General features: G+C 34.5%; 5 protein-coding genes across 12 annotated transcripts; 2 read left to right on the top strand and 3 right to left on the bottom strand.

The window, feature by feature from the left end:
- Positions 1-138: 138 nt before the first annotated feature.
- LOC128040516 (uncharacterized) lies at positions 139-1,955 on the bottom strand. The gene is made up of 5 exons (XM_052629294.1): positions 1,824-1,955; positions 1,480-1,639; positions 900-1,078; positions 725-789; positions 139-625 (listed from the first exon to the last, which is right to left on the bottom strand). The coding sequence occupies exons 1-5, from the start codon at positions 1,953-1,955 to the stop codon at positions 139-141; spliced, it is 1,023 nt and encodes a 340-aa protein (XP_052485254.1).
- Positions 1,956-5,814: 3,859 nt separating this feature from the next.
- LOC105779434 (uncharacterized) lies at positions 5,815-10,786 on the top strand. Of its 4 annotated transcripts, none has more exons than XM_052629850.1 (7): positions 5,815-6,025; positions 6,120-6,203; positions 6,527-6,990; positions 7,670-7,864; positions 8,239-8,268; positions 8,513-9,613; positions 10,083-10,786. In XM_052629850.1, the coding sequence occupies exons 3-7, from the start codon at positions 6,541-6,543 to the stop codon at positions 10,632-10,634; spliced, it is 2,328 nt and encodes a 775-aa protein (XP_052485810.1). In that variant the 5' UTR covers positions 5,815-6,025; positions 6,120-6,203; positions 6,527-6,540; the 3' UTR covers positions 10,635-10,786. The 4 variants fall into 4 exon arrangements, with proteins under 4 accessions (XP_052485810.1, XP_052485808.1, XP_052485809.1 ...); XM_052629848.1 differs by having other exon boundaries at positions 5,816-6,025; positions 6,496-6,990; XM_052629849.1 differs by lacking the exon at positions 6,120-6,203 and having other exon boundaries at positions 5,816-6,025.
- An 897-nt stretch (positions 10,787-11,683) lies between these two features.
- Positions 11,684-15,627, top strand: LOC105779433 (phosphatidylinositol 4-kinase gamma 3). Of its 5 annotated transcripts, XM_012603185.2 has the most exons (5): positions 11,684-11,913; positions 12,520-12,611; positions 12,707-12,923; positions 13,019-14,400; positions 14,521-15,227. In XM_012603185.2, the coding sequence occupies exons 4-5, from the start codon at positions 13,033-13,035 to the stop codon at positions 14,896-14,898; spliced, it is 1,746 nt and encodes a 581-aa protein (XP_012458639.1). In that variant the 5' UTR covers positions 11,684-11,913; positions 12,520-12,611; positions 12,707-12,923; positions 13,019-13,032; the 3' UTR covers positions 14,899-15,227. The 5 variants fall into 5 exon arrangements, with proteins under 5 accessions (XP_012458639.1, XP_052485806.1, XP_052485805.1 ...); XM_052629846.1 differs by lacking the exon at positions 11,684-11,913 and adding an exon at positions 15,276-15,627 and having other exon boundaries at positions 11,935-12,923; positions 14,521-14,911; XM_052629845.1 differs by lacking the exon at positions 11,684-11,913 and adding an exon at positions 15,260-15,627 and having other exon boundaries at positions 11,935-12,923; positions 14,521-14,911.
- Positions 15,628-15,873: 246 nt separating this feature from the next.
- Positions 15,874-18,586, bottom strand: LOC105779435 (probable pectinesterase/pectinesterase inhibitor 34). The gene is made up of 3 exons (XM_012603191.2): positions 17,582-18,586; positions 17,036-17,172; positions 15,874-16,689 (listed from the first exon to the last, which is right to left on the bottom strand). Exons 1-3 carry the CDS (start codon positions 18,391-18,393, stop codon positions 15,992-15,994), a joined length of 1,647 nt encoding a protein of 548 aa, XP_012458645.1. The 5' UTR covers positions 18,394-18,586; the 3' UTR covers positions 15,874-15,991.
- Positions 18,587-22,187: 3,601 nt separating this feature from the next.
- On the bottom strand, positions 22,188-24,094 carry LOC105780345 (GDSL esterase/lipase At4g10955). The gene is made up of 2 exons (XM_012604621.2): positions 23,821-24,094; positions 22,188-23,306 (listed from the first exon to the last, which is right to left on the bottom strand). The coding sequence occupies exons 1-2, from the start codon at positions 23,880-23,882 to the stop codon at positions 22,331-22,333; spliced, it is 1,038 nt and encodes a 345-aa protein (XP_012460075.1). The 5' UTR covers positions 23,883-24,094; the 3' UTR covers positions 22,188-22,330.
- Between the last annotated feature and the right edge of the window lie 83 nt (positions 24,095-24,177).

The following is a 24,177-nucleotide window of genomic DNA, read 5'->3' as shown; positions in this document are numbered from 1 at the left end:
CCAATAGGCTTGCACACTAAAGATCACAACCTTAATGAGTTGCAGTCTACTAGCATAACTCAAGTGCTTAGTAGACCACCCTTGAATCCTGTCCAGAATCCTTTTAGTTAAAGTAGCACAGTCAAACCGAGATAGCTTTTAAGAAACAAGAGGAACACCAAGGTACCTCACTGGTAGCCTACCAATTTTAAAGCCTGTGCAAGTAATCATGAAAGCTAACTCCTCTTGAGGTACCCCAACAACAAATAATTCACTTTTGGAGGCATTGAGTTGCAACCCAAAAAGTAAGTAAAATTGCTGAAGAACACAATAAACACCAGCCACAGAATTAACAATACCATTAGAAAAAATAATAAGATCATCGGCAAACATTATATGAGTCAACTGCACTCGAAGGCACTTAGAATGATACTTGAAGAGAGCATTTATGGCAGCAACATCCAATAACCTGGATAACACATCCATTGCAAGCACAAAGAGGTAAGGAGAGAGAGGATCTCCCTGCCTAATACATTTCCTCCCTTGAAAGAACCCCATAAGGCTTCCATTAAAGGAGACAAAGAACCAATAAGTAGTTAAACAAACTTCAATCCACTTCAAGAACTTTTCAAGGAACCCTTGAACTCTAAGTATTGAAAGTAAAAAGGTCCAATGTAAAAAAATAAACGCCTTTTGAATATCAACCTTCAAGGCACATCTAAGAGAAATATGCCTTCTACCATACCCTCGCATTAACTTATGAGCCAACATGGTATTATTAGTGATACTACGCCCTCTAACAAAGGCACTCTGACTATTAAAATCAAAGCAGGCAGAAAAAGAGTCATTCTATTAACCAAAACCTTAGTTATGCACTTATAAACCACACTGCAACAAGAAATAGGCCAAAAATCCTTTACATAGCTAAGATTATCACACTTGGGAACAAAGGAAATTGAAGTAGCATTAAAGGCAGCCAAAAGAGTGCAGGATGCAAAAGAATACTGAACAACCTCAAGAAAATCAAGCCCTACTATACCCCATGCAGATTTAAAAAAGAAAGCTGCAAAACTGTTAGAACTAGGGGCTTTCTCATTCCCTGCCCAAAAATAGTTGCATTTATCTCCTCATTGGTAATAGGGCTAGTTAACACACGATGAATATCGTTAGAAAATTTAGGTAGTAACTCCTGAAGCAAAAAATTTGGGCACTCAACAACATTAGAATCAACTGCGCCAAGAAAATTTTGATAAAACCCCAAAATCTCTACAGAAATTTGATCAAAAGATTCCAACCGATTACCAGTTGCATCAAAAAGAGAAGTAACAGTGTGCTTATTCCTCTTAACTGTAACAGTACTATGAAAAAATTTAGTGCTTTGATCCCCCTCCCTGATCCACTAAACCCGAGTTTTTTACCGATAAAAACATGCTTCGGCCTTTTGTAAAACCAAAATATCAGCTCTCACCTTATCAATATGACCATTTCTAACTAGCTCACCTTGCAACAAAGCAAGTTTCAAGCTCTCTAACTCTTTAGCCTTAGCCTTAACTCGAGCAAAAATATTATCAAAAGCCTCAGTGTTGAGCATCTTCAAGACAAGCTTAAGTCTCTTAAGCTTGGTAAATAAATTCAACATAGGATCACCTACCACAGTAGGCTGCCAAGATTCAGTAATAAGTTGCAAAAACCTATCATACTTAGCCCAAAAATTAAATAACCGAAAAGGCTTTTGGTAAGGATTGCACAAGCCGCTCCAACCAGACAATAAAAGGACAATGATTCGAACAACTAGGAGCAGCAAACTCAACTCGTGAATGAGGCAGAAACTGCAACCAAGCTACCTTAACAAGAACTCTGTGAAGCTTCTTCGCAAACGGCCTATCCAATTGATTATTAGACCAAGTGAAAAGAGGACCAAAATAAGCATGATCAAAGACTTTAATCTCTCTAACTAAAGCTTGAAAATTCTTCATATCAACAGTAAAAGACTAAGAACTATCGAAAGAAGAACTCTCCTCAGGCAAAAGCGTGACATTAAAGTCACCACCCAACAATCGTGGAGCATCACCAACATGGCCACTCATAGAACACAAGTGAGACCATAGCTTTCGACAAGAAACACCATCATTACAAGCATAAACAGCTGAAAAAAAAAAGACTTTCTAATGTTGCACTTGCACACTACATCTAATATATTAACCAAAGATATATAACACATCCACAATACAAGCACTCTTCCAACTAAGCCAAATTCTACCTTTAACAGCATAATCATAATTGCAAACACAATTCCACTCTTGAAAATACTTCTCCAAAATAACCGAAGCACTATTACACTTAACTCTAGTTTCCAACAAACAACAAACATCAATTTTCAATCTAGCTAACCTACCAACTACAAATTTTTGCTTTAGAGGATTATTAAACCCTCTAATATTCTAAAAGATAATAATCATGGAATACGAGGAAAATGTGTACCTCTTTTATCACTTCATTTTCATCGCCCTTTAGCAAGAGAATTATTCATTTTCTTCTTACCTTTGTCAAGGTTCTCTTGCTTTGTAGCCATCAAAGATCTCACAAGAGGAGCTACTGCCATCAAGGCTAACCTGGGCTTCTAAGAAGAAAACTTAAGTTGTTCAATTTCATTATCATAATCAACAACATCTTGCTCAGAATATCATCAGCAACAACATCATTAGAATCCACAAGCTAAACACTCAAAGCTTTAAATCTATTACTAGATCCCCCAAGAAAAACATGATTTGGTTTAAGAGTAAAAGAAATATCCAAAACCATGGCTTTACCCTTAGAGGAGACTTTAAAAGTTGAAATCAAAATTACACCACCATCAGGAGCACTCTCATTTCGAACCGCAGCAGATTTTTTAGTAACAGAAATTTGAGTAGTGCTTACACCATCTTACTTAACCCTACAAACTTTCACCTTATTCTTCTTAGAATAGTGCTTGCCAGAATGACTAAAAGATCGACACTGTAAACAACGCATCGACAGCCATGGTACTTTAACTCCAATAGAAACAAAAGAACCATCACGCAATTCAACATTAATAAAAAAGAGTTCAAAATTAATCAACAGAAAGCTCAACACACACTTGTGTATAAGTAAGACGTTGTTGCAAAGTTGTGATATTATTCATGTAAAGGAGAGCACCAAGCATACTTGTAATGTAGCTAAGCCCCTTTTGAGTAAAAAGCTCTAAAGGGACTCGACTTAACTGAACCCAAATCGGTATACTATTAAGGAATAAATCCAATCTCTAGAGATTAGGCTCCCGCTTCCTCAGCACCATCAACTTGTTCTGGATGTGCCAAGAGCTATGATCCAGAACCCAATCTCGAGCAATGGAAGAAGAAAATTGAAAAATAAACAAATTTTCTCCTACCATCTTGACTTCAACAGCCTCCTGTTTACTCTAAAGTATTTCAACCCACTTCTGCAGAGAACCAAAATTGGGAAGTCACCCAAGAAATTAAGCCACCAACAAGTGTTGCCACCTCTAATTCCTTTCATCAAACACCTCACTCGGAAGTTTGAAAGTAATAGAACCACCATGGACTTTCGGTGGAAAAAAAACTCCAAACTTTGCTCAGAAGGTGAATAAAAAAACTTCCTTCAATCTAAAGCTTGTGAAGAGGACATAACACAAAATCAAAGCTAAGAAGCAACAAATAACACAAAATCAACCAGAAAATGAAGAAAATCAAGCCAACCCCCCCCCCCAAAATCAAGAAAAAACAACAAAGAACTAAGAGAACTCTCGCGTGCCAAAAGCCAGCTAATGTGCATAGGGAGGATTCTCTTAACCTAATCCCTAACTCCAAACACTGAGAAGAAGCTTTGTTTCTACCCTATTGGGAATTTCATTGAACACCTTTGGGACACCTTTGCTTAAAGAAAAATGTTATTTACTTTTTAGTGTTCTTTTATTTGATAATTTTATAACACATATAAATTTATAGTAATAATAATATAATAGTATAGATAAAAAAAACACCAATATACATTTTTATCAAATTTTTCCCTTTTTCTTTTCTCTTTCCGCTTAATTATGTCGTCTTTGTACTCTTTAAACTTTTAAAATTTAGTCGTTTAGGCTTTAATTTGAGGAATTTAGTCTCTATTTGACTAATTTAAAAACTAAAATCCAATTGGTAACAATTCTATTGAACCTTCACGATTTTGAATATTCGACGTTTGGTTTAAAATAGAAATCAATAATAAATTTTAAGTAAGTTGTAAAAGAAATAAAATTTAAATTAGAGTAGGTGGACTGTATTTTAAATTAAAATTAAATAGAATGACTAATTTTTTAAAATTAAAATAAAGAGATTAACGGATAATTAGGCTTTTCTCTCTCTTAGTTTTCTTCCACCCAAACCTAAAAACATTTAAAAATAAAAAACCAGCAACATGTCAATGTTATGTTTGTTGTTTAATATATAGTTATAGATATAAAATCATTGATATTTGAATATGTTTAACCTAGAGATTTAAGTTGAGTAATTTTTGGTAAAAGTATCATGGAAGTCTTTATACTATGAGTCATATTGTGTTTTGTTTCCTCTATTAAAAATAAGTAAATTAGTCATTATATGTTAGATCAAAGAACAAATTGATTGATCATTCTATTAAAAATTATATTTATTTTTACTATTAAAAACTAGTATACGTCTACATAAAGTACACATGGCACGCCAAGTATAACTATTTGGTTATTTTGTCGGCCATGTCAATTTTTAACAATAAAAATGGGTAAAATTTTTAATAGAAAGGGTCAATTTGCTTTTTGATTTAACGTATAGGGACTAATTTACCCATTTTTTGAGTAAAGAGGTAAAATGAAATTTAACTCCTAATGCAGAGACATTTATGGTGCTTTTTCTGCAATATTGGCGTTCCTTTTAGTTGTTCCAATACATTCATTTTATACATCAAAACTAAATGATAAATAATAAAATTTTCATAATCACTTTTTTTTCTAATAACCTTTGTTGATACAAGTTTCAACGATGGATGAGATAAGGAGGAGAGGGTGGTGACGCAAAGGGAACTGATTCACCTAAACAGGCAGAGAGTCGAAGAAGTATAAGAAGAGAAAAAAGGTTGTTGTGAATGTAAGGAGGGAAGCCAGGGAATAAGTGCTCAAGGTTGCTAATGGGGAAAAAAAATCCTTATTTCGTCGTCCTGAAGGATATTTATAAGGGATGGTCATCTTATCTGGTAGTGGTGATGTGACAAGTTGTTACAAAGAAGTTGTCATCATGGAGTACGTGAAGGACGTGCACGATGAGGTCCATTTTATTGTTCTTTTTTGAAGCAATACAAAGTTGTTATATTCAGGTGAGCCCTAATGATCTTTGAAGAGAGTGCTTACACTTGGAATAATGTTTATATTAAGAAGCGGGTGGCCAGACTATGGTAAGTGATATTCCCTCTAATAACGAATAGTCTCATGTTGGGTAGCTAATCTAGGAGGTTGAGCAGTCGAGCATAGTTTAGCAGACAAGAGATGAAGGACTGTATTCAAGCATCCTCTAGTGCACTCTAGAAATGCCATGTGTCTAGCTCAAATTTAGACATACACTTTTTAAAAAAAAAAAAAGAAAAAGAAAAATTAAATTTTTATTAAAATGAACTTCCAATATTTGTCCGTTTACCTCTTAACGCGCAAAAGTTGGCGCGTGATTACATAATCAAAAGTGTACAAAAATTTCCAATGCTGAATGATTAATACAACAACCCTAAACCTGGGTTTTAAGTTTAATTAATTAAATAGTGATAGCATTCTTGACTTTATCTTATCAGCTATTTTATCATTGAATGCGCATTTCAATTTATAAAGTCCAACGCTCTTACTTCATTAGATCTTTGCCTGCCAATTACAATTGCTCATTCAAATCCCCACTCAATCCAACTCCATTAATTCCTTTACCATCTTTCAATCTTAATCTAAATTTGCTTTAATTTAGGGAAAACAATTATTTTTTATGGCCGATCATCAGTTCCACTTATTTTGCAGGTAATATTCCAATCTTATTCTTTCTGGAAAAAGAAAAAAAGTCAACTTTTTTTCCATGTTGCTTTTTAATTTGAGTTTGGTTTTATGGTTAAAGTGAAAAGGAAAGGAAGATTTAGTTTTCACGGAAAAAAGTGTGGATTCGGTGCAGTTCAGTAGACTGTGATCGGATCCACCGCAGGTAATGTCTTTCTTAATTGTTTTTTTTTTTCAAAATTAATTCTTGCTTGGTTGCCGAGAAAACTATGGAAATGAATTTTGAAATGAGGCCGTTTCTGGTTTTGATAAAATAACGAATTCAAATTTCAGAATGTGTTATTTGCAAACTTTTATCAAATTGAAAGAAGATTTTAGAATAACTTGAACTCAATTAGCTTAATTGTTGAATTGGAAGGAACTTTACTATCTTGAATTCGTGTTGATGATTTTACTTCATTTCTTAAATAGTTTCTTTTTTTTATCTTTGCATAAAGGTTCATGTTCTGTTGTGATTGGAATCAATAGGAGTTCAATTTGTAATGCAATCTGTTGACGAGAGTAAGGAAAAGAAGACGAATTTGAAACGATCAAGATCACTATCCCTGCACGATATGCCCGTGACTGACAGCCCTGCTACGCAAACCCTTGACCATTATGATATTTTCCCTGTTAAAGATATAGTTCAATCACCATTACCTGGATATGTAGCACCTACATCTGTTAGTTTTAGTCCAGATGACAGTTTGATAGCATATTTATTTAGTCCTGAAGAAACTTTGAGTAGAAAGGTTTTTGCTTTTGACCTCAATGCTGTCAAGCAAGATTTATTCTTCTCTCCCCCGGATGGTGGACTTGACGAGAGTAATATATCACCAGAAGAGAAGTTGAGGAGGGAGAGGTCCAGGGAGCGTGGGCTGGGTGTCACACGTTATGAATGGGTGAAGACTATCTCAAAGAAGAAAACTATTATGGTGCCTTTACCTGGCGGGGTATGTGGAACGATCTCATCTGTTAATTTGAATATACTGTTAACAATGGCTTATTTAGTCCACGCATGATGTTCTGTATGTGTTACTGTTGTCTACATATGCTACTTTCCCTAAATCTTAAGCATTGGGGCTTTCCATGTTCTACTTATCTTTGTTGATAAGTTTTGTTATAATCTAAAATATACTCAAAATACTAAAGTGTTGAACCAATGACTTTTAAGTGTTTTTTTTTTAATTGGGGACATCAGGGCATGTTTCTAGGAGCAATAATATATAGATTTAAGTGAAAGAAGTGTGTTCTTTTATTTATGTTTAATCTGAACTGGCGGAGTTTGTATGGTTGATCCTTTCTCTTGATACTTCATTGACCACAATTTGCCAATTTGTGAAGTTGCATTCTGGATTAGTGATGTCAACATGATGTTGCTATTGCTGTTAAGAGTCCGCAGCACAGTAGATTCCTTTATAACAACAACTCCCTGTTGTGTGAATTAGCTGGTCAATAACATTTTTTCTCACCAATGTGATTATTTCATGCCAACCTGTCACCACTTTTTATCTCTTTGCACTGTTATCTTTTATGCTACTTCTGTGTGTGTGTACATTTCTTTTATCAACTCTTGCATGCAATTTAAGGATTTTGTTTTCCCTGATAATTTGCTTTCCTTTCTATGGGCAGATCTATTTCCAGGATTTTTCTGGTTCAAAACCAGTGCTCAAGCTTCCGAGCACGTCATCATCACCAATAATTGATCCACATCTTTCGCCAGATGGTACCATGCTTGCTTACATAAGAGATTATGAGCTACACGTTCTAAATCTTTTGTACAATGAACAAAGACAATTAACATATGGTGCCAATGGGAACACTGTGGTAAGTTTATTTCACCAGTAATCGTTCACTTCTCTGGATGTTCATATGTTTATGAGTTTTCTTTTCTTCTTTTCTCCTTTTCTGGCCCTGTCTATGAAGGCGGGGGAGGTGGGGGGTTGGTGTAGAAGATAGTATGTACATATTTAATTTAATGATGCAACCTACAGGGCTTTCAGTGCCATTAACTGCATCATACAATGTAGAAATCATAGGGCAACTTTTCCTGCCTTTTATAAAAATTATTGAATGAATAATATCAAATGCAATAGGCTCTAACTGTTTGATTTTTACCTGGTTTCAATATACTGTGTGTGTGGCAAATTAGATTTTTACCCCCATGTCTTGAATATGACATTATTTTTAATGAATTGCAGACTCATGGACTTGCTGAATATATAGCTCAGGTGAGAATTTCTTTCAATTTCCTTACTTTTGTTCACATATTTATATAAATTAGTCACTGGTTTGTATGAATTTGGAACTGATTACTGCTTTTGAGAGCAAATAGAAGTTACAGTTCTTTGCAAGGTGTACATCCAATGCCATAAATCTACAATGATGCCAAACTTCAATTTTTCCCCTATTTAATTGCTGTATCGTGCATATAGATTTCTCTCCTTCATATTTGGGGAATTTGATTGCTTGCAGGAAGAGATGGATAGAAAAACTGGGTATTGGTGGTCACTTGATGGCAAATTCATTGCATTTACAGAGGTTGATTATTCTGAGATACCTCTTTTTAGAATTATGCACCAAGGTAAAAGCTCAGTTGGTCCAGAGGCACAAGAAGACCATGCATATCCTTTTGCAGGAGCTTCAAATGTCAAGGTTCGGCTTGGGGTGGTGTCCACCACTGGTGGCCCTGTTACCTGGATGGATCTTCTATGTGGAGGACCCAACTATGATGATGAATATTTGGCTAGAGTAAATTGGATGCATGCAAATGTTCTCACAGCACAAGTCGTAAATAGGTCTCAAACCAAACTAAAGATCCTTAAGTTTGATATCAAGACAGGCAAAAAAGATGTTGTAATGGTCGAAGAACTAAAACCTTGGATTAATTTACATGATTGCTTTACACCCCTGGATAAAGGAGTCAGCAGATATTCTGCGGGGTTCATCTGGGCAAGTGAAAAAACCGGATTCAGACATCTTTATCTGCATGATGCTAATGGGACATGCTTAGGGCCCATTACAAGGGGCGATTGGATGGTTGAGCAAATTGCTGGTATAAATGAGGCTGCAGGGCTTGTATATTTCACTGGAACTCTTGATGGACCCTTAGAATCACACCTTTACTGTGCTAAGCTATGCCCAGATGAGAATTCAACTTTGCAAGCTCCTGTCAGATTGACTCATGGCAAGGGAAAACATGTGGTTGTGCTTGCTCACCACATGCGGAAATTTGTTGATATTTATGATTCTCTTGATTCTCCCCCTAGGGTTTCACTATGCAACTTGATAGATGGAAGTTTAATAATGTCTATTTATGAGCCGCCATCAACAATTCCCGGGCTTGAAAGACTTCAACTTGAGCCTCCGGAGATAGTTCACATACAGGCAAATGATGGTACCAGACTATATGGGGCTTTATATAAGCCTGATGCAACAAGATTTGGACCCCCACCGTACAAAACCTTGATCAGTGTGTATGGTGGTCCTGGTGTTCAGCTTGTTTATGATTCTTGGATAAATACAGTTGACATGCGAGCGCAATATTTGCGAAGCAAAGGCATTTTGGTTTGGAAGGTTTGTGTTTCCCGCATTCACAACTTTCTTTTCCCTTAAGTTTAGTTCATGATACACTATCGTTCTAGTTAGGGTATATGACTGAAAAACAGGCTCTGATCCTCCAATAAAACGATTGGTAGGGGAAGGGACTAGTGATTCCTAAATTCCTTAAGCCATCTGTTTTGTTCATACTTTCAGAATTTAGCTATTATACTTTCAGATAGTGACATGTAGTGTGCCACGTGTACCTCAAGCTGACGTACATGAATTAGTTTTTAACAGTAAAAATGGATGAAATTTTTAATAAAAGGACTAGTTTACATTTTAATCTAACGTATAAGGATTAATTTACTTATTTTTTTAGTAGAGCCAAAATGCAATCCGGGCTTCGATGGTACTTTTACCAATGTCTAATCTGTGTCAGCAGCTTTTTCAGACATCTTATGCATCTCTTTAGTTCGCCCGACCTGAAATATTCTGTATGCAGTTAGATAATAGAGGAACAGCTAGACGTGGACTGAAGTTTGAAGGCTATCTCAAAGGCAACATTGGCCGTGTCGATGCTGAGGATCAGCTCACCGGTGCTGAATGGCTAATTAAAAAAGGGCTAGCAAAGCCTGCTCATATCGGGTTATACGGTTGGAGCTATGGCGGCTATCTCTCAGCCATGGTGTTGGCCAGGTTCCCTGATGTTTTCCGATGCGCCATTTCCGGTGCACCCGTTACATCATGGGATGGCTACGACACATTTTACACCGAGAAGTACATGGGATTCCCTTCCGAGGGTGCTGAAAGTTTCGAGTATGGCTCCGTGATGCACCATGTTAACAAGATGAAAGGAAGACTGCTGTTGGTCCATGGCATGATCGACGAAAATGTACATTTTAGGCACACTGCAAGGCTCGTTAACGCACTTGTGGCAGCTGGCAAACCGTATGAGTTACTGATATTTCCAGATGAACGCCACATGCCACGCCGTCACAGGGACCGGATTTACATGGAAGAGAGGATATGGGAATTCATTGACAGGAGCTTGTGAGGTAAACTTCCATGTTTATATATCATCTCTTCGAGAGTCTAGTTTTGTTTATTCGAAAAATAATAATAATAATAATAAGTACTTTGGAATTCATTTCTCTTTCTAAATTTTTATCAATTTATAAATCTGGGACAAATTTTCTTTTGTAGTAATACCATTTTGTTTTTAAATTTCATTTGAACTTTTGCCACTCTAAGCTGGTTTTGACGTGGAAGCAATCTATTGGTCGAGTGTCACGAAGACACATAATAGCTTTAACACAAGATCCCGAAAGAAGTATATCTACAAAAATGCCCTTCACGTGTTAAGAATTTGGAATTCTTCTTTCTTAAGAGGCAAGAAAAAAATTTATTTTAGGGTAATAAAAATGTGCTGCCCATAAGATGATAGATTAATATGTTATCTTAAATATTTAAATAGAATACTAATTTGAAAAAAATTATGACATTTTTCTTTTAGTAAGTATAAAATGATATATTCTCTTATAATTCCCACTTAAAGAGTATTCAGAGAATTTATCATAAAATGAGGACTATTTGAGATCAAGAAATGTAACAACTTTATATTATTTCAATCAAGAAAATGTCAAAATAATATCATATCTGTGGATAACCGACATGCATCTAATTGATTATATGATTACTATATTTTAAATTTGTCGGAGATGTGACATCACTGAATCTGAAACCTCCCTTATAAATGCCTTTCAAAATAAGAGAGATATATAACACTTAATCTCTTTTGTTACCTTCCTTTTTATAAAAAGAAATTTAAGAAATTCCAATTATTTAAAATAATTACATATTTTAAAAAAATTAAATTAAAATTTGCATTACATTTACGTTTTAAGTACTCGTCAACGGTCTTTTAGTAGTTTCGGAGAAATCATTTATTAAAATGGCGGAAGCATGTATGTATATCATATATTCCAAGAAGGGTAATTCAGTCTTTTTGCGTACAGCTAATATTTGTAATTAACCGGTAAACCCCTCCGAAACTTGCGTGATCCGACACTATAAATACCCCCCTTCATTTAATAAGCTTGTACTCTCTCTAGACCTTCACTCTCTCTCTGTTTCTCAGAGTGAGACCAAAAAAAATAATAGAAGAAGAAATCCATTTTCTTAAAACCATTTTTCATGCTAATATTTGAAGAAAATCTCTAAAATTAAACAAAGAAAGAAACCTGCGACAACGTATTCCTTTTTCTTGCATTTCGAATTTTCCATTTCTGCACCTGAATTTTTTTTTCCTAGTCTTTTGATTTTGTTTTCTTCAGGTACGGTTTCGATCATCGTTTTAAAATTTTCCTATTTTATTTCGCATTCTTAGATTCAGCTTCGTTTTGGTAACGAAAAATTCTGTGTTTTATCTTCTTCGTTTTTGGTTATTTTTATTGCTTTATTTGAACTTCTTTAATATGTTTAAAAATAGTTTTGCTTAAAGATTTTCACGTTGCTGGGGTTAAAAAGGAGATCGGATCGGATAGAAGGTTTTGAAATATCATAATATTCGTAATTTTGTTGTTCAAGTTTATATGTTGTAGATATTTTCCTTTGGTTACTGAGAACTATGAGCGAGAGTTATTAATAAAATATAAGAATTTTTTTTGGTATAATTAGGTTGTGTGTAATAGTGTATCTGATTATTTGTAGTAGTTTCTTTCTCTCTCTCTCTCTCTCTAATAAGATCTGAATAATTTATATATATATATGAAGAAATGAAGGAATCAAGGTTGTCGTTTCTGGTGGAAAAGGAATCTTCTTTGATTTCTTTTGAACTAAAGTAATGTTTTTATTCTCTAGTTTCTAGAGTTTTCTTACAACTTATTACCGTCTGATGCTTTTTTCCTGTTGTGTGATTAGTATTTGATGTATTATTGTAGGGGGTTTGGACTTTCTTTATATTTCAAGGAAACCTGTGGAGTGAGAATGGATCCTAAGCTCTTCTTTATCCTCGGAGAAAACTAGGATTTATGTGAAGCTCTTACTGTTTCCGCCTAAAATTTTCTTTTCTTTTTGAATTTTCCTTCGGAGGTTTGTCAGTGTTTTTACTTTCGTCTTGTTTATCAGTAATCAAATGCCGCCTCATGCTTTTTCTGGTGTCTGATTACGTCATTGTCTGATGCATTCAAGGAAGTTTGAACTTGAAATTGCTGTAAGGTCCTGGACTTTCTTGATGTTCCAAGGAAACCTGGGAGTGAAAATGGATTCTAGGCTCTTTTTTATCCTTGGAGAAAACTAGGTTTCTGGGAACCTTACTATGACCATTAACTGTTTCTGCCTAAAGGTTCTTTTTCTCTTTTTGAATTTTCCCACTTTTTTGTTGAAGGATTTTAGTGGAATTGGTTTTTAGAAGTTCTAGTTTCTTAACATTTTCTACAGGGTTGACAAATACAATGTCGATCGCCAGTGTAGCCTTTAGCTCAGCAATTGAAGAGTTTGCTTGTTTCCCTGAAAATTTTGCCCATAGATATGGTCAGACTTTGAGCAACTCAATCTTAATTTTTCTCTCTGTTGGGGGGTCTATCATTCCCATGCGTGTAATGGAGTATGATTCAATTGCCTCTGTGAAGCTAAGGATTCAGACTTCAAAAGGGTTTTTTGTGAGGAAGCAGAAGTTAGTTTTCGAAGGTAGAGAACTGGCTCAGAATGATTCTCGTGTCCAGGACTATGGTGTTGCTGATGGGAATGTATTGCATCTGGTGTTAAAGCTTTCAGATCTCCAGGCTATCACTGTTAGGACTGTATGTGGTAAGGAGTTTGAGTTTCACATTCCAAGGGGTAGAAACGTGGGTTATGTGAAGCAACAAATTGCTAAGAAGGGAAAAGGATTTCTTAATCTCAAGGATCAAGAACTGGTATGCAACGGTGAGGTGCTTGAAGATCAGAGACTAATTACTGATATCTGCAAAAATAGTGATGCTGTTATTCACTTGCTAGTTCAAAACTCTGCTAAAGTACGGGCTGTTCCTATTGAAAGAGATTTTGAAGTTTCTATTGAGGCATTGAGTTTGAATGAGGGGCCACATGCTGCTAGACAATACTTGGGTGACACATCCTCTGTGGAACATCTGATCTTGGCAGGGAAGCTGTTCCAAAGAGATTCCATTCTGGAGCCTCTTGTTGTTAATTCGAAGATTCAACTGCCAATGGCTATTAAAGAACTAATTGACTTAACTTTTGATGGATTACAGCAAGGCAGCAGGCCTATCAGGTCATCAGAGGGGTCAGGTGGAGCTTACTTCATGCAAGATTCATCTGGTCAGAAGTATATCTCCGTCTTCAAGCCTACTGATGAAGAGCCAATGGCTGTAAATAACCCACATGGCCTCCCCTTGTCACTAGATGGTGAAGGGCTGAAGAAAGGCACATGTGTAGGTGAAGGTGCACTGAGAGAAGTTGCAGCTTACCTGTTGGACCATCCAATGACTGGGCCTCGCTCATTTGATAGTGGAGAGAAGGGCTTTGCTGGGGTTCCTCCTACTGTGATGGTTAAGTGCTTGCATAAAGCATTTAATTATCCAAACGGTTATGATTATGATTGCAAGATTGGGTCACTGCAGATGTTTGTAAACAACGTCGGAAGTTGTGAAGATATGGGCTCTCGTGCTTTCCCAGTGGATGAGGTGCAGAAGATCTCTGTGTTGGACATAAGGTTGGCAAATGCAGATAGGCATGCTGGAAATATACTGGTCACAAGAAATTGTGAGGAAGGTCGGTTTTCACTTGTTCCTATTGACCACGGCTACTGCTTACCTGAGAATGTAAGAGTCTAACTTTGCATTTTTCAACTGTTTCCTGGTTTTGGTAAATGAGCTATCATTGTAAAGGATTCTTTAGCATTCATTTTCATCACCTTGTTGTTGCTCTTTATTTTGCTGCAGTTTGAGGATTGCACGTTTGACTGGCTCTACTGGCCCCAAGCTCGTGAACCTTATTCCCCAGATGTCATCAAGTATATTAAATCGCTGGATGCTGAACAAGACATTGAACTTCTAAGGTTCCATGGTTGGGACATGCCACCCAAATGTGCTCGCACTTTTCGCATTTCCACAATGCTTCTAAAGAAAGGTGCGGAGAGAGGACTCACACCCTATGCTATTGGAAGAATCATGTGCAGGGAAACAGTGAAACAGGAGTCGGTGATTGAGCAGATTGTTAAAGAAGCGGAGGAAGCTCTGCTCCCCGGAATGAGTGATGAGGCATTCTTTGAAGCAGTGACATTGATCATGGATGGGCGTCTTGATGAATTGACCTCTTAAACCAACTAGTTAGGTAGGGTTTGGATATCTTCGTTTTCAATATCACATACTTATTGCACAACAATGATGGGAGTCCATGTTTTTGTTAAATGGTCTTGGCATAAGTTCTGTGTAGTATTCGGATAGTTGCTCGAACTTGTGTTTCCATCGTCTGTTTTATTTTGTTGGTGCATCTAAATTTCCTATTATGCAGAACGACCTCAAACCGTACCATACTACTTGGAAATGTCTATTAAGTAATCTATCCAAGAACAAACTGTATTGGGGAGGTTTTAGTTGTTAGCTATGTGAATAACAGTACAAATCTCATCAGCTTTAAATGTTTTTCATTTATGCTTTTTCTTTACCTCAATTCCAGTAGACCCAATATTTTCCAGTTTGCTCAGCTGAGGAGGGTAGCTTGTTGCTTGCCGAAAGAGAACAAGCACTTACTTCAGAGTTTCTCTATGATGCCATATTTGGGAAGCACATGACTTCCAAACTATGTTGTTTGGATTTGAATGAGTGTGAACTCAACTGCATCCTTTTTGTAATCTCTAGTCGACATGGAGGCAGCTGTAGTAGAAGTCAAATTGCATTTTGTCCCCTCTATTTAAGAAATGGGTAAATTAGTACCTGTACATTAGATTAAAGGGCAATTTGATCATTCTATTAAAATTTTCATCTATTCTTTCTGTTAAAACTATTCCGTGTATGTCACTATGAAGTATAGGTGATATGTTTCGTGTAGTTGTTTGGTTATTTTGTCAGTCACTCTAGTTTTTAACAGTGCAAATGGTTGAAATTTTTAACAAAAGAAAGATTAATTTGCTTTTTGGTTTAATATACATGGACTTATTTGTACATTTTTTGAGTAGGAGGGAGAAAAATACAATCCGACTCTTTAATTTAATGTATACTATACTTTTACTTCTCTAATCCCATCAAAAGAATTTATAATTAGATAATAAAAAGAAAATTGTAAAAGAAAGTAACTTTTAGAGCCTATAACATGTTTGGACTTTCAAAATGAACAGGAACAGTGACACTTTACCATATCTAAAAACAAATTCTGAAATATATTTTTGGGAAAAAGGTTAAAGAAAATTTAATTTTAAACTTGGAGACCAGCCAAGAAAGCAATCCCCGTTGATGGTAACCATAATGTTCCATAAATAAATTGCGCAACAGTGAAATTGCTTGCTTCAGATTCTGAAGTGATGACTCTATAGCCAGGCCATTTGACCCGTTGACCAACTGCCGCACCAGCTCCATAATTCATGTATTCACCATAGTATAGTGAATCTAAGGCAAATGAACCATTCCATTCCAGCCATCCCCTAGGGTCAATGTGGTCATGCATGTATGATAACATGAACACAACCCTGGAGTGCAGCTTCCATGGACGCCCTAGATACGTTTGGAAGCTACCGTTCATTACTGCGAGATCCGGCGTGGGTAAGATCCTACATGCATGAATTGAAATACCCGTGTTTTGATGCGGGTCTTTTCGACTTTGAGCCGTGATTGTGTTCTTCTGAAAGGGCATGGGTTTTCGAGCGTAAATACTACAGTTTTGAAGTACCACCGCGGCATTTCCGAAAATGAAATCCACAGTGCCATAGATGTCACATTCACGATAGAATTGACGATTGGAATGAACGTATAAAGTATCTTGGTACCCAATAATGTTGCACTTGTATACCACGGCATGGTCTGCCCCAACACGAAGAGCTACTGCTTGGTGCTTAGTTGGTCCAGCCCAATTCTCAAATGTCATGTCTCTCGCAATAAAACCACTCCCGGTGGCCGCTGAATACAAAAAACGAGTCAACATCATGCATGGTTAATAGTATTAAGTTGTTCTTTTTAATTCGAAGAATTTGTGTAGGAAAAAAATGAGGGCATTTTTTTCATATATAAAAAGTTACAAAATAGTGGTTGAATTATTAATAAAAATATTTTATCCTTCAATTATAAAATAATTATTTAATTATTTATTTTTGATCACTCAACTGTATTAAATTTTTAATTATTTTTATGTTAACCTACTCATGACAGAAAAAGATAAAAAAATTTTGAATAATTTTATAATTTTTTATAATTAAAAAAATTATAAAATAATTGAGTGAGAGTATAGGTTAAGCAGGTAAGTTACCAAAAGTAGCAGTGTGGAAAGTGGTGACGTTATCAAATACACTTTTTCCTCCTGAAATGACTGTTTTACCCTTGCCGTCACCAATAAACATCAAGTTCATTTTCTTCCTCCCCACCTTCAAATTAGTCTCTTCGTATCTGTTAAAACAAATAATAATTTCGATTTTTCAGTTTAATCCAGAAAAGGAAAAAGCTTTCACCATAAATGCCTATCCACCTAAACAATCACATGAATACGAAGTAGTTTATAATCATTGCGGTGGAAGCTGAAAAAAGAACCATTAATTGAAAACAAACCCCTAATTTCAACCCCAAAAACAAAATTTTAATTCTACCTATATTTGGAATATGTATTCAAAGTCTTATAAATGGAATTAAAAGTAGAAGTTCAAAACTACAGGGACTAAGGGAAAAATTAGCCCAACTTTAAAATATAGAAATTCTACAAAGGCTATTTCCGTGGTGTTATGTTATAATGAGAAATGTAATGAAAAGCAAAAAGGTGTTGTAGTAAAACTAGATGCTCATTATTGTAACGTCTATTTACCTTCCTGCCCTCACGTAAATGACAATCCGCCGACTACTATTCTCCGGTGCCTTTTTAATCGCTTCACTAATCGTCTCAACGGTGCCGTTTCCGTCTTTCGACACGATTATATCAGCCTGGATTTCCGACAAGGGAGTGTCGAGCAGCTTTCTCTCTATTCTCCCTACCCATTTCGGGAATTTCTCCTCGTTCGACGGCGACGACGCCAGCAGCCTCTTGTTCTCTCCCGACGCACCGGCGAAGTCGTCTCCGCCTGTCGCGGCGAAAATCGACAAGCAGTTACTCACGAGTTGAGACAAGTCATTCAGTTTCGCCACCACGTGATCCTTCAACGCCCCGGTCACTCCCTCGAATCCCTCCGCACACGTGTCAAGGTTCGTCAACGCAGCGCTAAGCCACGTCATCACGTCTTGGGTGGACCCGCCTTTGTGAATGACTGCGGAGAGGGAGCGGGAGAGGGCTTCGATGGAATCTACCAGAAGCTCGAGGCAGGCGTCGAATGCGGAGCGCACACGTGGATACATCTTGATGTTGGAAACGGACGTCGTCATATAAAGAGCGTCGCTGAAGTGCTGCAAGGTCATGTTGAAAGAAACATGGACCAGGTCTTGTTCACTGGCAGTGAACGAGTCAGGGAACTTAAGGAGTGAGTTGACACAGTGGTTGGGGAACCGAGTTCTGCTACAGGTGTTGGAAATGGCTTGGGTTGGGTTGTGGCGGATTACGGCGGCGCCTCGGCCAGCCGCACAGACATTGATCATAGTGAAGACAAAAAGTAAAAAAATGGTAATAAGGTTTTTAGGTGGTGCCATTGCTTTGATCTTTTAAGCTGCAAAACAAAAGAAACAATGGCGGAGGTGTAAGAGTGTGGAAAGCTTCAAGGGTGGTCTACTTTCAGCTATATTGGCAACTGAGGAACAGGGATGGGTTATACATTAAACTCACCATTCATTCACCATAACAGATATCTATCTTTTTACTTTTCACGTCTTTACCATTTATTACGTAGCTTTATATAATCCAATTTTAAATTCAATATTTAATATTGATTAAAAAATATTTTATATATAAAAGTAAATTAAAATGTGTAATTAATTGTTTTATGAGATTTACATGTACCATCAATAAATAATAATATTATACTTCACCGTTAAATAAAATAAAAATTAATTTTATTAAAATATAAATTAAATAATAATTAATTATAAATAAATATTAAAACTCTAAATTTTACACTTTAAACCCTAAACTCTTAATCAGTGTGATTAATGTTTTTGGGGGTAAATGTACAACAGAACACTTTAATGATTCTTAAGATGCTTATCGATATTAATTACCCATTAATCAGACCCTTAAACTATTTATGCTAACTTTTGACACTACTTAACCCAACTTTTTTAATCAGGAATGAAATTAGAAAAATTTTGGGCGAAATTAAATTGAATATTTTCACTATAATAAAAATGTAAGTTTATCATTTTAATAGTCTATATCTTTATACTTTTAAAGGATTAAATTAATTTTTGTCATTTTAGGGCTAAAATACAATATTACCAATGGTGAAATACATGGTTAAAAGAGCCAATTACAATTTGAACATGAAGTAAAAAAAAATACTTATAATTGATAATTTGGCAATTTTTTAAAAAGAAAGGGTCAGAGGGGTATTTTCAGAAACTTGTTTTATTAGTTTCTTTCAATTTAAAAGGAAAATGGTAACAATGTGCTTCAAAAAAAAAAAGAAGAACAGAGTTGAATGGTTTACCTTAGGGGGTGGAGTGTGGAATGGATTAACTGCAAAGCTGTTACCAATTTAGGGTTTATAAAAGCCTTAAACTATATTTATAGACTCAATTTTAACAAATATTTTGTAATTAATGTTTAAGATTTTTCCATCAATAAATATGGTTGGAAATCTAAAGAGATTGAGGGATTAAAATGGCTCTCACTTCCATTTTTATTTTTCTTTCCTTTCATTTAATCACTTTGATTATTTGTTTCTGTTAAATTATAGAATATACTCTAAGTAAGATTTTTAGAATCGCCACATTAAAAACATAAATATAAAAATAAAATATTTAAAAGTAGAAAATCGGTTCAATACGTTTTTTTTAGCCTGGGTCAATCGGTCTGTATCTGTTCGTGGGTTAATCGGTTTGAGACCATGATTCTAAGTCTCTCCACTTCATATATTTGGAATTTAGTCATACTACTTTTATTTTCAAGAATTTAATCCCTCTACTTTTTGGACTTAAAATTCCATTTTCAAAAAATATATAAGCACATAATATTTTATTTGAAAGTTAACTATTTTAACTAATTAATAATAATATAAAAAAAAGTTTAGACACCCTATTTAGGAAAACGGAGAAAGGTGAGGACTAAAATGTGAATAAAGCCTTTTTTTATATATATATAGGCATATAGATATTTAATTTTGAAGTAAATGGTGACTTCCAAAACAAGAAATATAAAAATAAAAGAACAATTATTATTTTTTAAAACACGCAACTCAATTTATTATCATTTATTAGGGTTGCTCAAATGGTTTATTAGTCGAATTGAACCACCATTCACTCAAATTTATATAACCCAATATTTTCTTTTCTCCTCGTTATTTAATTGAGTTTATTTTATATCTATAAATTTATATTTTACATTATTTTTTTGTAAAACAAATACGACATAAATATATTTGAAATAAAATATTATTGTGCAATTTCTTTTAACCATCAAATTTTTTTATAATAAATAATATTTTGTAATATTCAATGTCATATACAAACTTTAATAATAAATAATGCTTAATTAAAATAAATTTAAATTACATATATTACATATATGAGAGTGCATATTGACATATTAGAGTTATAAACGATAAATGAAACTAAATGTTATTTAAACAAATACTCATATTTATATAATTAAAATATTCATATTTTAGTACTAAATTAAAATATATCACAAGTCCTTATACTCTTCATGAATTTGAAATTTAGTCCATATACTTTTATTTTTGGGTTAGTCCTACTTTTTAAATATCAAAATTCAAGTTTTGCCATTAGCATTATTAAAAATATTTTGTTAAATTCATGTTCGTTATAATGTCATTTTTATTTACATGAATCCAGTATTTTTTATTTAACAATGTGATATCATCAAAATTGACGTAAAAATTAACAATTTTAACAATTAGGCTTGTTTTTCATATATGAAAAGCGAGAGGACTAAATTGTTGAAAATAAAAGTACTGAAACTAAATTCCACGTTTGTGAAGAGTACATAGACTTGTAGCATATTTTAACCTTTATACTACAAAATATTTATTATTCAAATATTAATATTGAATATTTTTCAATAATATATGAAGGATATTATTTAAAATTTATTATTAAAATAAAATTGAAATATTATATAATTTATTAAAATAATAAATTATTAATTATTATATGATTAGATATAGATAATTAAGTATGTATATTTAATAATATTGAAATTTATAATATTTTATTAATTTTAACTATTTTAAAAAATAAAATGTATTATTAATATAATATAATTAAATTTGATTTAAATTAATTTTTATATAAAATAAAATCAACATAAATGAGCACTTTTTAGAAAATAATTTACGTTTTTTCAATAGGGTAAGTCATTTTATAATAAAATTGACTTACTTTTTATAAATTATTTTCCGTTAAACAAACTATTTTCAATAAAACAAATACAAGAAAATATATATAAAAAACATTTTCCAAAAATTATTCTCAATAAAACAAATGGGTCTAAAGTAAAATTTCAATTTCCTTTTTCAATTCCTTTTCTACCTCCCTACCAAAATTTTCTATTCTTAATTATAATTAAAGACTATTTATTCTCTTGATTTATTATTTTCCATGATTAACTAAACCTCAAATCTAATTTTAGGCCTATAATCAATTCAGGAGAGAATTACATGAGATTTGAAATCGTACTCAAAAAATTTTCTACTTCAGTATTTTTTATTCTTTTTTAGGAGATAAGCTCAGTCATCTTTCAAAGTTATAATAGTATCAAGTCAAAAAGAGTTCATTGATTCGTTGCTGTATGGAGCATAGTTTGAAGAACTCATACATCTGTAATTGTCGTAATTGATCTACCAAAGAACAATTGATGTGACTAATTAAGTGGTTAGATTTGTCAGAGAAATTAACGATCAAGTTTTAACCACCAGCGAAGTTGAGGCTGTTGATTCAAGCCAGATCCTTCTAGTTTGCAAGGTTGTCAAGGAGCTAAATCTGAGAAGTTGGTTTTAGGGTTGTTTGTTTGGCAAGGATTAACTACTTGGCCATTCCCCTATTCCCGTAATTAATTTACATACGGATGGGCTGGTGGTATGAGGCTGTTCCCGCAATTAATTTATATACGGATGGACTGGTGATAAGAATATAGAGATGAAAAAAGGTATTTACATTTCGTTGAATTTACTTACAATAAGTTTACATATTTTACCACAAGATATCCTCCCTTCGAAATGATTTTGGATTTAACTCTTTTACCTTTGAATGAACAAACAAATTTAAATGAAAATAAGAAAACAGAGGATTCATGAGAAAACTGAATCAAATGGCGCAAACAAGTAATGTTCAAACTTTGTTATTGGGTTTGGGTACACATACGTTGTTTAACATCTAAGTTTTTCCTTTGGAAATCAAATAAAGAAAAAAAAGATTATTTGATTGATTGATCATCCACCAAATTAAGTTTCTGTCACTTGAACTGGTGTAGTTCAACCTTAGCATTAAATTTAGGGTCCCACCACTGTTCAATCCCATGAGCTGTCCTAAATTCTGAACATGGACGTAGATTAATAGTGAGGTAAGCCGAAGGAAGCAAATGCAAGGGTTCACATCTCATGTTGGGTACAAGACTTGACAATAGACAAACAATTGAATTCTTAGTTGAGATCCTTTCAATTTTCCCAGCTCCAATCTCTTCCATCTTCTTCCTATGTTCAAAATACCCTTTGTACTCTGAGCAAAGAACATCATTCGGATTCACAAACAGGTGAGGAGTCCATGAACATAATGCAGTGAAAGGATCTTGTTTCCCAGGCTTTGGATTTCGACCCTTAATGGCCATTGTGAGTGCTGCTTTAACCACACTGCTGGTGAAACGAATCCCAGTTTTTAATACTGGATACTTCACTATTTCCACTGGGGTTGATAAGAATGGGGGATTGAAGAGGTAAGTTTCAATGAGATAACCCTTCATAGTCAACTCCTTCCCTGCAATCAATGCCATGGCTGATCCAAGTGAATGCCCTGTTAACCAAATGTTGGGTCCAATTCGTTCAACTGTATCGTTCACAAACTTCATGGCCAGCTTAAACCGGGAGCTGCCATGGAGTCTGTTGCATGCACAAAGAAGGTCCAGTTTGAGATCACGGGAAATGGAGGGTGGAGTATTTAAAGTACCACGAAAGGCAATAACATAGTTGGGGGCGTTTTGGAGTTGAGAATGGTGAGCAGAGGAGGTGTTGATGTTGAATTCATAAATGGCACCAAATATGGATCCATCAACATCATCAATAAGACGATGGTTTAGTCGAAAATGAAAAGATTCCCACCATGGAGGAGCACAACGAACTTGGTGTCCTTCCCTGTTCTTCTGCCGATCACGTTCTAGCACATAAACTCCTTGAACCAAACTCGCAGCAATCGATCTTCGATGATGTTCATTTAACCTCCAAAATTAAAACCAAATATGTATATACCGATTAACACTCAAGAAATCTAGCAAATATTTTCAAGAAATACTTACATATTTAGGATCCAATAAAATGGACCAGAATTGGTAAAAGTATGCTTTTATATTAGGAGTCAGATTTCATTTTGTCTCATTAACTCAAAAAATGAATAAATTAGTCCTTGCACATTAGATTAAAAAGCAAATTGGTCTTTTTTTTGTTAAAAATTCTATTAATTTGTACTATTAAAAACTGGCATGGTTGACAGAACAATCAAATAATGACAAATTTACCTCATTGTAATGTACAGGACAAACTTTTAACAGCAAAAATAGATGAAATTTTTAACAAAAGGACCAGTTTACTCTTCATCTAATGTATAGGGACTAATTTGTCCATTATTTTAGTAGAAGAGGCAAAATACAATCTAACTCCTAGTACAAGGACCTCCATGATACTTTTACCACTAGAATTCCTCAAAAATGAAATGATAGCTGCCAAAAGCACTTACCAGTCAATGGCTTTGAGTTGTGAAGGTCCCGAAAGACTAAAATTTGCACGACCAGACGCCATTACCTATTTAGTAACTAGACATTTCACTGCCAAGAGAGATTGTAATACTTCACTAAGCTTGAAAGTGTAAAATTTTATCTAATAAAACAATCATTAATGAGTAAAGAATAAAACTTATAGGCCAATAAATCAAGAGCTTTCAAGCTCTGTAGTAAATGAAATTTCCTGCAAGTTTTTAAAGCATTTTTGGAACATGAGCTGCAATCATGATGGCGTGAAATTAACGAGCACATCTCAGAAGAATACATATATATATATATATATATATTATAATATTTACAACAACAAAAGTAAA

Source organism: Gossypium raimondii, chromosome 4, assembly GCF_025698545.1.
Source record: "Gossypium raimondii isolate GPD5lz chromosome 4, ASM2569854v1, whole genome shotgun sequence".
Classification (NCBI taxonomy): Eukaryota; Viridiplantae; Streptophyta; class Magnoliopsida; order Malvales; family Malvaceae; genus Gossypium; species Gossypium raimondii.
The sequence above is the reverse complement of the archived record's forward strand: the minus strand, read 5'-3'. Positions and strand labels throughout refer to the sequence as shown.